The sequence below is a fragment of the Anomaloglossus baeobatrachus genome, chromosome 6 (assembly GCF_048569485.1).
Source record: "Anomaloglossus baeobatrachus isolate aAnoBae1 chromosome 6, aAnoBae1.hap1, whole genome shotgun sequence".
In the NCBI taxonomy this organism is placed as follows: Eukaryota; Metazoa; Chordata; class Amphibia; order Anura; family Aromobatidae; genus Anomaloglossus; species Anomaloglossus baeobatrachus.
Window position 1 is genome coordinate 45,249,659 of NC_134358.1, and position 16,482 is coordinate 45,266,140.

Below are 16,482 nucleotides of genomic sequence, written 5' to 3' on the forward strand. Positions count from 1 at the left end.
CCAGCAGCTGCTCCTGGTGGCTCGAGCTGTGGGCCGGATCCCGGGGTTTCTCGAGCGACACTCCTCGCCCGTGAGTGAAAGGGGGTGTTTGTTGGGTGTGGGGATTGTTATAGTTCGTGACGCCACCCACGGTTGTGGTGATTGCACCACCGCTGCTCAGTGTGGGGGTCCCGGGGATGGTGATGCGGAGCAGCCAGGTGTTGTGTTGCCCCTCCGTGGGTAGGGGTTGGTGATCCCGGGGCCCAGTGAAGAGATGTCAAGTGTAGGGCCTGGAGGGCGCAGGGACGCGGGGGCAGCGCTGTGCCTTGCGGCACTGTGGTACTCACTCAGCCTGACACACGGACACAGTTTGTACGGTAAACCAACGGCTGGTAGGACGGCCCCACAGACGGCTGCACCTGCACTCCCGGTAGGTGACGGTGATGTCTCTCTTCCTTGCACCTGTGTTGACTGATGGTAGCGGTGGATTCCCTCTGGTTACCCGCTCCCCGACTGCAATCTGGGCCGGAGGAGCTCTACACTTTGCCCGCAGGCGCTGGCCCTGAGAAACTGGTGCCGTGGCGGTGGCGGTGTCTCTCCAATACGGGTTGGGCTGTTGCCTTCAATCGGGACTTGGTTGTTGGGGGATCTGCGTCCCCGTCACTGACGGATTTGGCAAATCTGGCGACTCCTAGCCTTGCCGGGGTCCGAGAGGCCCCTGCCCTGGTGCTGACTGTCCTTCGGAACACTGCTCCAGACCACCGGGCACACAGCCAACGGGGTCCTTCCAGGAACTTCCAAACGGTCCCCCTCCGGACAGTCACCGCCGTCGCTGACCTTGCTGATCTGGCCCTCACAAAGCTGGACCCTTCAGGCTTTCTTTCCTTACTGCCACTTCACTTGCTTTTCTCCTTTACACTTCTCCACTTTCACTACTTTCTCTTAGCTGTTTACTTTCTCACTTCAGCTCCTCACGCTTGCCCTCCCTGGGCTAATCTGCCTGGTTTCTCTCTGCCTCCAGAGTTGTGAGCTCCTCGGTGGGCGGAGCCAACCGCCTGGCCCACCCCCTGGTGTGCATCATCAGACTCCTGGAGGAAGGCAACAAGGATTTGTAGGTTAGCTGTGATGTGCCTACCTGGAGTGTGGGGTGTGGTGGTGTTGTGACCTGTGTCCCCTGGCTTGCCCAGGGCGACACACCTATAAGACCAGGAGAGTGGGCGCGGCCTGGTCCTATACAGAACCATGATGCCAATACTCAGAGTCAGACTCCTGAGACCAGGAGCAGGACTCAGGGGAGCAGGAGCGGGAGCGGCAGCCATGACTGGTGGACACCTGGAGTGGATCAGTGCGTAAGGAGTGGTGCTGGGACATGGGGAGCCTGACAGGTAACACAGTCACCGCCAAGGCTACAGTTCCCAGAGCCAGAGCCTGCGGGCAAAAGGGGCTCCTTCAGCCACCTTCAAAGCTGGGGAGCGGGTTACCGGTGGGAACCCATTGGAACCGTACACACTACCTGCCGAGAGGAGAAACACCGCAGCCGTCTGTGGGACCCGTCCATCCAGCCGTTTGTTTTTCCGGAGACTTTATGTACATCATTGGCTGAGTGAGTACCACCGTGCCGTGCGGAACAGCGCTGCCCCCGCGACCCTGCACCTCACCAGGCCCCGTAACCCGCCTGCTATACCTCCCTACCCCTCACCGGGCCCCGGTACAACCAACCCCCTACCCACGGAGGGGAGAAAACAACATCCGAGCTGATCCCCGTCCAGAGCAGCGGTGGTGTTACAACCTCACCACAACCGTGGGTGGCGTCACGGACAATAAATCCCCAAAACCATTCCCCTTTTCACTCACGGGCGAGGAACGCCGCTCGAGTCCCTGGGATCCGGCCCACTGCTCGAGCCACCACCGAACAGCGGCGGCCGCAGCAGCAGTCGGACCCGAGCAGCGGGAGAGCGCGGCGTCCCCTCCTCCGCCCGCGACATCATTATCTCAGAAAATTAGAATAATTACCACAAAACACCTGCAAAGGCTTCCTAAGCATTTAAAATGGTCCCTTAAGGCTCATGCGCACGTTGCGTATTACACTGCAGCGTAAATGCATGCGTCCTGCGTCCCCTGCACAATCTATGTAGATTGTGCATGGGACGTGCGCACGTTTCTTTCATGAACGCAGCGATTTGGATGCTAAAATTTTTACCCAAATCCGTGCGTTCATAAAAGCAGCATGTCAATTATTTCTGCGTTCTGGATGCAGCTCCCACTCTGTCTATGGTGGGGGCAGCAGCCATAGCGCATGAAATCGGCTTTTTTTTTAACAAAAATACGGCATTCATTATGCAGTGTTTCTGCAGCGATTTGAAGCGCACATGTGCTGTCAAATCGCTGCAGGGAATCAGCAGTTATGTGCGCATGGTCCCTTAGTCTGGTTCAGTAGGCTACACAATAATGGGGAAGACTGTTGACTTGACAGATATCCAGAAGGCAGTCACTGCCACACTCCACAAGGAGGGTAAGCCACAAAGCGTCATTGCTAAAGAAGCTGGCTGTACAGAGTGCTGTATCCAAGCATATTAATGGAAAGTTGAGTGGAAGGAAAAAGTGTGGTAGAAAAAGGTGCACAAGCAACCGGGATAACCGCAAGCTTGATAGGATTGTTAAGGAAAAGCCATTCAAAAATTTGGGGTAGATTCACAAGGAGTGGACGCTGCTGGAGTCAGTGCTCCTAGAGCCACCACACACAGACGTATCCAGGACATGGGCTACAAGTGTCACTTTCCTTGTGTCACCACTCATGACCAATAGACAACGCCAGAAGCATCTTACCTGGGCCAAGGAGAATAAGAACTGGACTGTTCTCAGTGGTCCAAGGTGATGTTTTCAGATGAAAGTAAATTTTGCATTTCATTTGGAAATCGCGGCCCCAGAGTCTGGAGGAAGAGTGGAGGCCACAATCCAAGCTGCTGAGGTCTAGTGTGAAGGCTCCACAATCAGTGATGGTTTGGATGTCATCTGCTGGTGTAGCTCCACTGTGTTTTATCAAGACCAAAGTCAGTGCAGCCGTCTACCAGGACATTTTACAGCACTTCATGCTTCCCTCTGCTGACAAGCTTTCTGGAGATGGAAATTTCATTTTCCAGCAGGACTTGGCTCCTGTCCACACTACCAAAAGTACCAATACCTGGCTTACTAAGCACAGTATCAGTGTGCTTGATTGGCAGCAAACGTGCCTGACCTAAACCCCATAGAGAATCTGGGAGACACCAGAGCCAACAATGCAGACGAGCTGAAGACAGCTATGAAAGCAACCTGGGCTCCATAACACCTCAGCAGTGCCACAAGCTGATAGCTCCATGCCACATTGCCGCATTGATGCAGTAATTCATGCAAAAGGAGCCACGACCAAGTATTGAGGCATTTACTGTACAGAGTTTTCAGTAGGCTCCAAGATTTCTGAGTGTAAAATCATTTTTTCAGTTGGTCTTATATAATATTCTAATTTTCTGAGATAATGACTTCTGGGTTTTCATTGGCTGTAACCAATAATCATCAACATTAACAGAAATAAACACATGAAATAGATCACTCTGTGTGTAATGACTCTATATAATAGATAAGAATAAATCCCTCTGTGTGTAATGACTATATAATATATAGAAATAGATCCCTCTGTGTGTAATGACTCTATATAATATATAGGAATAGATCCCACTCTGTGTAATGACTCTGTATAATATATAGGAATAGATCCCTCTGTGTGTAATGACTCTATATAATATATAGAAATAGATCCCTCTGTGTGTAATGACTCTATATCATATATAAGAATAGATCCCTCTGTGTGTAATGACTATATAATATATACAAATTGTCTCTCCAGTAAAGGAGACAAACTCTAGCACAGCGCCACCTATTGGAAGTAGCGATCCTAAAAGTCACAAGTGGATTTTCGACAATCCTTTGCAATATGACTCAGGATATATAAGCCAGATCAGAATCCCAATTTGCAGACACGGTGTTTCGGGGTGCTTGCCCCTCGTCAGTGCAAAGTATGGGGGTGTCTGATCTGGCTCATGAGAAAGCTATGTGGGGACCACGGGGGAACACTATTCTCCTTAAGGAGACTTTGCAAGCCAGTCTGGCTGCCAGGTAAGGGGACTTATAGCTGCAATGCCCCTAAAATTCCACGGGGGAACACTATTCTCCTTAAGGAGACTTTGCAAGCCAGTCTGGCTGCCAGGTAAGGGGACTTATAGCTGCAATGCCCCTCTGGGAAATATTCAAATTGTCTCTCCAGTAAAGGAGACAAACTCTAGCACAGCGCCACCTATTGGAAGTAGCGATCCTAAAAGTCACAAGTGGATTTTCGACAATCCTTTGCAATATGACTCAGGATATATAAGCCAGATCAGAATCCCAATTTGCAGACACGGTGTTTCGGGGTGCTTGCCCCTCGTCAGTGCAAAGTATGGGGGTGTCTGATCTGGCTCATGAGAAAGCTATGTGGGGACCACGGGGGAACACTATTCTCCTTAAGGAGACTTTGCAAGCCAGTCTGGCTGCCAGGTAAGGGGACTTATAGCTGCAATGCCCCTAAAATTCCACGGGGGAACACTATTCTCCTTAAGGAGACTTTGCAAGCCAGTCTGGCTGCCAGGTAAGGGGACTTATAGCTGCAATGCCCCTCTGGGAAATATTCAAATTGTCTCTCCAGTAAAGGAGACAAACTCTAGCACAGCGCCACCTATTGGAAGTAGCGATCCTAAAAGTCACAAGTGGATTTTCGACAATCCTTTGCAATATGACTCAGGATATATAAGCCAGATCAGAATCCCAATTTGCAGACACGGTGTTTCGGGGTGCTTGCCCCTCGTCAGTGCAAAGTATGGGGGTGTCTGATCTGGCTCATGAGAAAGCTATGTGGGGACCACGGGGGAACACTATTCTCCTTAAGGAGACTTTGCAAGCCAGTCTGGCTGCCAGGTAAGGGGACTTATAGCTGCAATGCCCCTAAAATTCCACGGGGGAACACTATTCTCCTTAAGGAGACTTTGCAAGCCAGTCTGGCTGCCAGGTAAGGGGACTTATAGCTGCAATGCCCCTCTGGGAAATATTCAAATTGTCTCTCCAGTAAAGGAGACAAACTCTAGCACAGCGCCACCTATTGGAAGTAGCGATCCTAAAAGTCACAAGTGGATTTTCGACAATCCTTTGCAATATGACTCAGGATATATAAGCCAGATCAGAATCCCAATTTGCAGACACGGTGTTTCGGGGTGCTTGCCCCTCGTCAGTGCAAAGTATGGGGGTGTCTGATCTGGCTCATGAGAAAGCTATGTGGGGACCACGGGGGAACACTATTCTCCTTAAGGAGACTTTGCAAGCCAGTCTGGCTGCCAGGTAAGGGGACTTATAGCTGCAATGCCCCTAAAATTCCACGGGGGAACACTATTCTCCTTAAGGAGACTTTGCAAGCCAGTCTGGCTGCCAGGTAAGGGGACTTATAGCTGCAATGCCCCTCTGGGAAATATTCAAATTGTCTCTCCAGTAAAGGAGACAAACTCTAGCACAGCGCCACCTATTGGAAGTAGCGATCCTAAAAGTCACAAGTGGATTTTCGACAATCCTTTGCAATATGACTCAGGATATATAAGCCAGATCAGAATCCCAATTTGCAGACACGGTGTTTCGGGGTGCTTGCCCCTCGTCAGTGCAAAGTATGGGGGTGTCTGATCTGGCTCATGAGAAAGCTATGTGGGGACCACGGGGGAACACTATTCTCCTTAAGGAGACTTTGCAAGCCAGTCTGGCTGCCAGGTAAGGGGACTTATAGCTGCAATGCCCCTAAAATTCCACGGGGGAACACTATTCTCCTTAAGGAGACTTTGCAAGCCAGTCTGGCTGCCAGGTAAGGGGACTTATAGCTGCAATGCCCCTCTGGGAAATATTCAAATTGTCTCTCCAGTAAAGGAGACAAACTCTAGCACAGCGCCACCTATTGGAAGTAGCGATCCTAAAAGTCACAAGTGGATTTTCGACAATCCTTTGCAATATGACTCAGGATATATAAGCCAGATCAGAATCCCAATTTGCAGACACGGTGTTTCGGGGTGCTTGCCCCTCGTCAGTGCAAAGTATGGGGGTGTCTGATCTGGCTCATGAGAAAGCTATGTGGGGACCACGGGGGAACACTATTCTCCTTAAGGAGACTTTGCAAGCCAGTCTGGCTGCCAGGTAAGGGGACTTATAGCTGCAATGCCCCTAAAATTCCACGGGGGAACACTATTCTCCTTAAGGAGACTTTGCAAGCCAGTCTGGCTGCCAGGTAAGGGGACTTATAGCTGCAATGCCCCTCTGGGAAATATTCAAATTGTCTCTCCAGTAAAGGAGACAAACTCTAGCACAGCGCCACCTATTGGAAGTAGCGATCCTAAAAGTCACAAGTGGATTTTCGACAATCCTTTGCAATATGACTCAGGATATATAAGCCAGATCAGAATCCCAATTTGCAGATACGGTGTTTCGGGGTGCTTGCCCCTCGTCAGTGCAAAGTATGGGGGTGTCTGATCTGGCTCATGAGAAAGCTATGTGGGGACCACGGGGGAACACTATTCTCCTTAAGGAGACTTTGCAAGCCAGTCTGGCTGCCAGGTAAGGGGACTTATAGCTGCAATGCCCCTAAAATTCCACGGGGGAACACTATTCTCCTTAAGGAGACTTTGCAAGCCAGTCTGGCTGCCAGGTAAGGGGACTTATAGCTGCAATGCCCCTCTGGGAAATATTCAAATTGTCTCTCCAGTAAAGGAGACAAACTCTAGCACAGCGCCACCTATTGGAAGTAGCGATCCTAAAAGTCACAAGTGGATTTTCGACAATCCTTTGCAATATGACTCAGGATATATAAGCCAGATCAGAATCCCAATTTGCAGACACGGTGTTTCGGGGTGCTTGCCCCTCGTCAGTGCAAAGTATGGGGGTGTCTGATCTGGCTCATGAGAAAGCTATGTGGGGACCACGGGGGAACACTATTCTCCTTAAGGAGACTTTGCAAGCCAGTCTGGCTGCCAGGTAAGGGGACTTATAGCTGCAATGCCCCTAAAATTCCACATCTATATAATATATAGAAATAGATCCCTCTGTGTGTAATGACTCTATATAATATATAGGAATAGATCCCTCTGTGTGTAATGACTATATAATATATAGAAATAGATCCCTCTGTGTGTAATGACTCTATATAATATATAGGAATAGATCCCTCTGTGTGTAATGACTCTATATGATATATAGAAATAGATCCCTCTGTGTGTAATGACTATATAATATATAGGAATAGATCCCTCTGTGTGTAATGACTCTATATAATATATAGAAATAGATCCCTCTGTGTGTAATGACTCTATATAATATATAGAAATACATCCCTCTGTGTGTAATGACTCTATATAATAGATAAGAATAAATCCCTCTGTGTGTAATGACTATATAATATATAGAAATAGATTCCTCTGTGTGTAATGACTCTATATAATATATAGAAATACATCCCTCTGTGTGTAATGACTCTATATAATAGGTAAGAATAAATCCCTCTGTGTGTAATGACTATATAATATATAGAAATAGATCCCTCTGTGTGTAATGACTCTGTATAATATATAGAAATACATCCCTCTGTGTGTAATGACTCTATATAATAGATAAGAATAAATCCCTCTGTGTGTAATGACTATATAATATATAGAAATAGATCCCTCTGTGTGTAATGACTCTATATAATATATAGAAATACATCCCTCTGTGTGTAATGACTCTATATAATAGATAAGAATAAATCCCTCTGTGTGTAATGACTATATAATATATAGAAATAGATCCCTCTGTGTGTAATGACTCTATATAATATATAGGAATAGATCCCTCTGTGTGTAATGACTCTATATGATATATAGAAATAGATCCCTCTGTGTGTAATGACTCTATATAATATATAGGAATAGATCCCTCTGATATTCTAATTTATTGAGAGGCACTTGTTAGTCTATGAGTCCCATTCATCAAAGCTTTTACTCCAGAATTTTGTCGTAAAAAGCTTTGAAAAGTTGTACAGTTTGGATGTAACGTCGGGCTACATTAAAATTTTGCAGCGAATATTATATTTTTTTTGGGGGGGGGGGGTCCAGTCAGGACTTCTGCTATGAGGCCCCTTGATTTCTATGGACGCCCCTGTGTCGCGGGCGGAGGAGGGGACGCCGCGCTCTCCCACTGCTCGGGTCCGGCCGCTGCTGCTGCTGCGGCTGCTGCTGCTCGGTAGTGGCTCGAGCGGTGGACCGGATCCCGGGGACTCGAGCGGCGCTCCTCGCCTGTGAGTGAAAAGGGAGATTGTTTGGATGGTGGGGGATTTGGTGATTGTCCGTGACGCCACCCACGGTTGTGGTGATATTGGTGACACCACCGCTGCTCTGGACGGGGATCCCGGGAGCGGTGACAGGGAGCAGCTTTGTTGTTAGTTCTCCCCTCCGTGGGTAGGGGGTTGGTTGTCCCGGGGCCCAGTGATGGGGTAGGGATGGATGGCAGGCGGGTTACGGGGCCTGGTGAGGTGCAGGGTCGCGGGGGCCGCGCGGCACGGTGGTACTCACTCAGCCCAATGATGAAGACACAGTTCTTGGTAAAACACTCGGCTGGATGGACGAATCCCACAGACGGCTGCGGTGTTGTTTCTCCCGGCAGGTTGATGGTGACTGCCTTTCCCTGCACCTGTGTACGGTTGTTGGTTCTGATGGGTCCACACCGGTAACCCGCTCCCCAGCTTGGATGTGGGCTGGAGGAGCCCCTTCTTGCCCGCAGGCTCTGGCCCTGAGAAACGGTTGCCTTGGCGGTGGCGGTGTTTCCCTATTCTGGTTGGACTGTTGCCTTCTGTCGGGACTTAGCTGTTTGGAAACCCAGGAGGTCCCCTTCACTAACGGATTCGGCAAATTCACGGCGACTCCTAGCCTTGCCGGGGTACGCAAGCCCCTGCCAGATGGTGCTGGCTTCTCTTCGTGTACCGGTCCGGTACCGCCGGGCTACCGCCCGTCCACGGTCCTCACGGTAACTCTGATAGGCCACTCCTGCAGACGGTCACCGCCGTCTGCCAACCTTGCTGTACCGCCCGGGCCACACACCCGGACGCTGTCAGTCAGTTGCTCTACTACTACACTTTCCTCCTTCCACTTTCACTTCCCTAGCTTAACTCACTCCACTCTTCAACTCCTCTTAAACTAAAACTGAGCTCTTTTCCCGCCTCCAGGACTGTGAACTCCTCGGTGGGCGGGACCAACCGCCTGGCCCACCCCCTGGTGTGATCATCAGCCCCTGGAGGAAGGCAACAAGGGTTTTTGTCTGACTTCGGTGTGCCTGCTGGGAGTGTGGGTGTGTAGGGTGTTGTGCTCTGTGGCCCCTGGCTTGTCCAGGGCTCCACACCTGCTCTCCAGCTAGGCAAATATGTGCTATGAAGACTTACTCGGACAGAGAACAGGAGGATCTGCCAACTCCATCTGTACAATTTATTCCTGTAAGATTTGCTTGTTTGTAAATTGTGTCTTAAAATAGAAGAATTTCCCATTTGTACCAAAACGTCTCTATTTTCCACTTAGAAATAATGAAAATAAAGGGGACGGAAAAAATGAGCAACAACATGATTGAGGAAAGTATTTATTCAGTTGCTGTCAGTTTCCTTTTCGTGTTTTACATTTGGAAATAATATGGAGCTTCCTAGAAATCAGCGGCTCAGCTTCACCGGACAGAGGGAGATCTTCAAAATAGGATTTAATGCAGAAGAGCGAGGAGCAGCCGGCAGAAGTCCCCCGAAGTGTCTGACTTAATGGCATCGGCTAAACTCTTCTTGTACAGCTCCTGGTATCTTTGTTTGATTGTCTCAAGGTCAATCTGTGAAAAACAAAATTAGAAGATGATCTCCATCAGAGCTGTGTAATAAACAGTAGTGTAAGATATGGTGTTGCCGTATATACCTACAGTATGTGTAACATATGGTGCCTACAGTTGCAATCAGAGATTATTGCAATCCAATTTCAAATTTGGTTTTTTAGCAAAATTTGCAAACTTTTTGCAATAACTGATCTAACGAGAACAATGTAAATAGTTCTGCATAACTAATATATCAAGAGGTTTCTCCAAATTAACCATAAAATGCCAATTTTACTGACTGCTACCATCTCAGAATTACCTTTGTTGTTATGACCAGAATCGTTAGTACTTAGTAGAGCTCTTCTAGCTGTTATAACCTGCTGTAAATATGATGTATAGCCAGATAACTGTTTCTTGCAGTATTTCTGAGGAATCTTAGACAATTCCTAGATATTGACACTTCGCTATAGACATTACCGAGCCACCACCATGCTTCACTGTAGATATCACCAAGCCACCAACATGCTTCACTGTAGAAATTTCTGAGCTACCACCATGCGTCACTATAGACATCACTGATTCACTACCATGCTTCTCTATAGACAATTCCGAGCTACCACCATGCTTCACTATAGATCTCACCAACCCTCCACGATGCTTCACTGTAGACAAATACCGAGCCTCCGAAATGCTTCACTATAGACATCACTGAGCCAGCACCATGCTTTACTGTAGACAAATGCCGAGCCTCCGCCAAGCTTCACTATAGAGATCAATGATCCACCACCTTGCTTTACTATAGACATCACTGAGCCAGCACCATGCTTCACTGCAGTCATCATGGAGCTACCAAAATGCTTCACTGTAGATATCACCAAACCACCAACATGCTTCACTGTAGAAATTACCAAGCCACAACCCTGCTTCACTATAGACATCACTGAGCCACCACCATGCTTCACTCTAGACATCACTGAGCCACGACCATGGTTCACTGTAGACAGCAACAACCATGCTTCACTGTAGACATCACTGAGCAACCACTATGCTTCACTCTAGACATCACTGAGCTACCACTGCTTCACTGTAGTAATTATGAAGCTACCACCATGTTTCACTAGAGACATCACTGAGCCACCACCATGCTTCACTGTAGACATCACTGTGCTACCACCATGCTTCACTGTAGACATCACTGAGCCACAACTATGCCTAACTATAGAAATTACTGAGCCACCACCATGCTTCACTGTAGCTGTCATGGAGCTACCACTATGCTTTTCTGTAGGCAGGATGATCTTTTCTGCATATGGTTCATTCTTCCTCCTCCAGACACACCGCTGATCCATACACCAGGGAAATTCCATTTTTGTTTCATCGCTCCACAGAACAGAATCTTGAAACTTCTGACTTATTTATATAGTATTGTGCACACTGTGGAGGACCTTTCTTGTGTGATTGGGTCAGTAGAGGTGGTATCTTGGAGTTTCAGGATGGAGACTTTAAGAGTTTAGTCATTCTGAGACTACATTAGTCATAACAAGTGTTTTCTACAAATTTAGAACAAAATGCATTGCACCTTTTACTATTAGTTGTGTTGATCTATTTACATTGTTCTTGTCTCATTGGTTTATTGCAAACAGCAGAAAGTTTGCTCATGAGTAATGACATAGAATAGAAAATACATAATACAAGCCTCTATACTGGACTTCCTCATCATATCGTGTCATTTCCCAAACCTGGAAACTCTTCTGTGGACATAACAGCTCCCTCATATTTACGGCTACGTATGAATGTGGGGGGATATCTGCTGCCCCCTAGTGTTCAACTGGGAAATATAAACCTAAAAAAATCCCCTCCGCAGCATGTACAGCATAATAGCTCTATGTGTATCAGCAGCGATGACGAAAGGTCGTGTAAAAACGTAAGCAAAAAATCCCAAAAATTGAGATCTCTCGTACCTCACAGATAGAATATACTGTACAACATGATCATAACTGTAGGGGAGGCAGAGGAAGCTGTTGCATCCGGTCCCTGGTGCCTAAAGGCGGTTAAAAGTGGTTTCTGTTTTCAGAAAACCCGTCCCCAGCTGCAGTTTGTTTTAAAAAAGAAAAAGTAAACAAACAGTGCTTTTCCCACCCTCCCCAGGTCCAGGTATGTTCTTATTTGCAGTGCTAAACTCAACCTCGACAGCACTGGCACCAATCAATGATGACAGCGGCATGTTGCGTCAACCTGCGAAGAGCCGCTGAGCTACCTGATTGACACTATTGGCGTAACGTCAAAGCTGCAGACACTGGACCTGGGGAGGATGAGTAAGGATCAGTTTATTTTTTTAAAAACAAACTGTACTCACTGGACCAAGGTTTTCTAAAAACAGAAAACCCCTCTAAGGCTATGTGCCCTCAGTACATTTTTTGTTTCCTTTTTTTGAGAAATCTGCATCAAAATCTGCATGCTTATACTGAAGCCAGCAACGTGTATGAGATTTCTGAAGTGCTGTGCACACTTTGCTTTTTTTCCCTTGCAGATCTGGTGCAGAGAAGTTGGGGCATTTTTTTTCCTGCCTTTTTTTTTAGTTCTTCCAGCCATTGACTTCACAAAAAAATAAAAAATGCATGGAAAAAAAATGCACCAAAACCGCATGCGTTTTTTCGTGCGATCTTCTACCAGAAGGTTCAGATTTGATGCAGAAATTTTCTGCAGCGTGTGCACACAGCCTTCGTTGGACACCAGTATTATAAATGTCACATATTTTTGAGCTCAAAATTCTGCAATATTTCATCTCTAGTTTTACACAAGGACTTGTCAGACAGCGCCCCTCTCATCCTTAGGCTGTGCCTGGTATTGCAGCTCAGTCCTATTATTGCATACTGTTTATACATTGTATTTGGCTATAATGCAGGATGCAGCTGCTTCTTCTGGCTCCCGTAAAGGTAAATTAAGAAATGATTTAGCTCAGAATACTTTCTCTATTACCTCTGCCCTGGTGACAAGAATTCGGATCAGCATGTCTTCATCTGTTCCAGCTCCCTTCATGGCTTTGTAAAGTCTCTTGGCAAAATATCCTTGTGCATCTTTAGTGCATTGTGCTGAAAAAAGAATCATGCTCGGTTCATTAAAAGCGTTTTATGCTGAAAACGTACACGACTGTTTGAGTAGAGACAAGTCCGGAGACGCTGCAGCCACAATAGACAAGTCTGGAGACGCTGCAGCCATGGAAGACAAGTCTTGAGATGCTGCAGCCACGGGAGACAAGTCCAGAGATGCTACAGCCATGGAAGACAAATGTGCAGACGCTGCAACCATGGAACACAAGTCTGCAGACGCTACAGCATTGGAAGACAAGTCCGGAGACACTACAGCCATGGAAGACAAGTCTGCAGATGCTACAGCCATGGAAGACAAGTTCAGAGATGCTGCAGCCATGGAAGACAAGTTCGGAGACGCTGCAGCCATGGAAGACAAGTCCGGAGACACTGCAGCCATGGGAAACAAGTCCGGAGACGCTGCAGCCATGGAAGACAAGTCCAGGGACGCTGCAGCCACAGGAGACAAGTTAGGAGACGCTGCAGCCATGGGAGACTAGTCCGGAGACACTGCAGGCCACAGTAGAACTTTTAGACTACACAGGCTGCTCACAGCAGCACCAGCAACATGTAATCTAAAGTTTTTTGGAAAACGGCATCTGGGTCTGATCATACCGCTTTTCCTGGGCAGGGAAAAATGCAAAAGAGAATATAAAGACATTACAGCACAGGATCACAGCTGATTCTTTTTGTGAGGTAAAACATTTTCCTGCCTTTTTTTAAAAACTGTTTTGCCTCAAAGAAAGAATCAGTTATGATCCTGTGTTATAATGTCTGTATACTTTTTAACTTCCTCCTCAGCACAGGAGCTGTGGAATGATCAGACCATGTTCCGTTACGGTCAGACACGGCCATTACACAGTACACAGCAAGGACACATATATAAGATTATCTCAGCACAGGAACATTTTTTATAAACACATCCAATTGTGGAAATTATTATTCCAAGATCTATTGTTTAAAAGTAACTTTTTTGTGGGAAAATCTCTTTAAATGTTGTCCAATATTGATGGTGGCGTTTAAGTTGTCACACAGCAGCAATCGCTGTTGTTAGAGGCAGGTGCTGGCTGTATAACACAGTGGGCACCTGTCCTGTGTCCTGTGAGCAGCAGGCTCAGCTCCTGAGCCTGCTCCGTATACCCGCACATTAAACATGTGATATTACATTGCGGAGATTTAAGGGATTTGATGGGTAATATCTGTAATGCTTCATTTCTCCTGTGGAGGCGCTGCAGGATAATTGCACACTTGCTGCCATACTCCTCCCAGCATGCACGTAGCTCCTTATCGTACATGTATTCTCGGGCTACAATGTATCACAGAGCTGCTGACACAAGGAAATATTAGAGTTACATTTACTCCAGATTATACAAATTACTCCGGTAATGACCAGGAACTCCGCAGAATGATTTCCACATTAATGTGATTATAACATTGCAGACATTAGCAGCGCTCCGCTGGGAAAAGGATCCGGGTCAGGACCGGGTCAGGACATGCGTGAGATTGCGCTGACGACGTTCCCAAAAATGTTATTTTTGGCCCATGTAATGTCTATGTATGAGTCATGTGTCAGCGGGTAAAAGTGGTCTGTGCCCCGCCGCCCCCGCAGCTTGATCTGTGTGCAAATAGCCTATTATTGTATAAACAGGATTATTTCACGTCCGTGCGGCTAATACCGTAATCTACTCTCTTTAAAGGGGCTTTAATAATTGCGCAATTGTGGGTCCTACCGTCAATTACTTGTTATGGGTGGTATTAGTGCTGGGAGGTTTAGGCTATGTGCGCACAAGAAAGTGAGTTTTTCTCAAGGAAAATCCCAACCCTCTTAAAGAATCCCGCTCCTGCAGTAAAAATCCATAACGAAATCCGCATGCGGTTTTGCCACGGTTTGCCGCGGATTTACTGCGGATTTTCCGTAGGTTGGTGCCTGCGGATTTTTACCATTATCTATGGCAAAAATGCAGGTACCTGTGGAAAAGGCTATGTGCCCACAGGACTGTATCCGTGGATGTATCCGCAGGTATGTCCGCAGGTTTTTCACAGCAGCCATAGCTGCGGGATTCCAGCAAAATATCTGAGGTAAACAAACCTGCGGACATTCGTGCGACTTACCTGCAGAAGTCCCGGCCTCTATCTCCATAGTGGAGGGCTGGGATTTCCGCAGGAATAATTGACATGCAATTACGTGCGGCTGCGAGACATCCGCAGTATATTCCGCAGCATATTGCGCAGCCGCACGTAGCCGCAGCATGGACACAGACACTCCCCATGTCCCATAGGATAACATGGGGAGTGTCTTTACTTGCTAAAACCTGCGGATTTATCTGGAAAATCCAGATAAATCCGCAGGTTTTCCACAGCAAAATCCACGAGTACAGAGTCCTGTGGGCACATAGAAAATCCGCGGGTAAATCCGCAGGTATAAAAAAACGCAGTGTGCGCACAGCCTTTATTTATAGCCATAGGTTTTGCTGGGGATTGACTGCAGAAATGTTAGACACATTTTCTGCAGCAAATCCGCGGTAATATTTGCGGTAAATCCGCAGCGTGCGCACGTAGCCTAACAGATGGAAATCTGAGTGTGAATGATCTGTATAGCACTCCCGCAGGAAAAAGGAGGCATTGCAGGGGACAGACGGATGGAGCCTTTCTTTAACACATAAGAAAGATATGATTTTTTCTGAACACTTAAGTGGGCTTTACACGCTACGACATCACTAGCAATTGCTAGCGATATCGAGCGTGTAAGCACCCGCCCCCATCGTGCATGTGATATCGTGTGTTCGCTGCCGTAGCAAACATTATCGCTACGGCAGCGTCACACGCACTTACCTGGTCGGCGTCGTAGCTGTGACCGCCGAACAATCCCTCCTTCAAGGGGGAGGTGCGTTCGGCATCACAGTGATGTCACTGCGATGTCAATAAGCGGCCGGCCAATGAAAGTGGAGGGGCGGAGCTGAGCGGGACATAACATCCCGCCCACCTCCTTCCTTACACATTGCGGCCGGCAGCAGGTAAGGAGACGTTCCTCGCTCCTGCGGTGTCATACACAGCGATGTGTGCTGCCGCAGGAGCGACGAACAACATCGATAATCAACCATTACCGATTTTTGGTTTTGGGACGACCTCTCCATGGGGAACGATTTTCACCATTTTTGAGGTCGCTTAAGGTCGCTAGTCAGTGTCACGCTGCGATATCGTTAATGACGCCGGATGTGCGTCACTAACAACGTGACCTCCGACGATAAAACATTAACGATATCGCAGTGTGTAAAGCCCCCTTTAGGCTATGTGCCCACACGAGAAAGTAACTGCGCATTTTGCTGCGGAAAATCCACAGATTTTCTAGATTTTCCAGATAAATCCGCAGGTTTACGCAAGTACAGACACTCCCCATGTTATCCTATGGGATTTGGTGTGTGCTGTATCAATGCTGCAGTATTTGTGGCTGCGGAAAATTCTGCGGATTTCCTGCAGCTGCATGTAACTGAATGTCAATTATTCATGA

General features: G+C 47.4%; 1 protein-coding gene across 1 annotated transcript in view; it reads right to left on the reverse strand.

Annotated features, from left to right (window-relative positions):
• Window positions 1–9,659: 9,659 nt before the first annotated feature.
• The window catches only part of ANXA13 (annexin A13), a 73,336-nt gene continuing 66,513 nt past the window's right edge, over window positions 9,660–16,482 (reverse strand). Inside the window, exons 10-11 of the mRNA XM_075316200.1 lie at window positions 12,865–12,977; window positions 9,660–9,906 (exon numbers count right to left, since the gene is read on the reverse strand). Of these exons, the coding sequence (XP_075172315.1) occupies window positions 9,787–9,906; window positions 12,865–12,977 (233 nt within the window). The 3' untranslated portion in view covers window positions 9,660–9,786. The remainder of the gene's footprint in view (window positions 9,907–12,864; window positions 12,978–16,482) is intronic.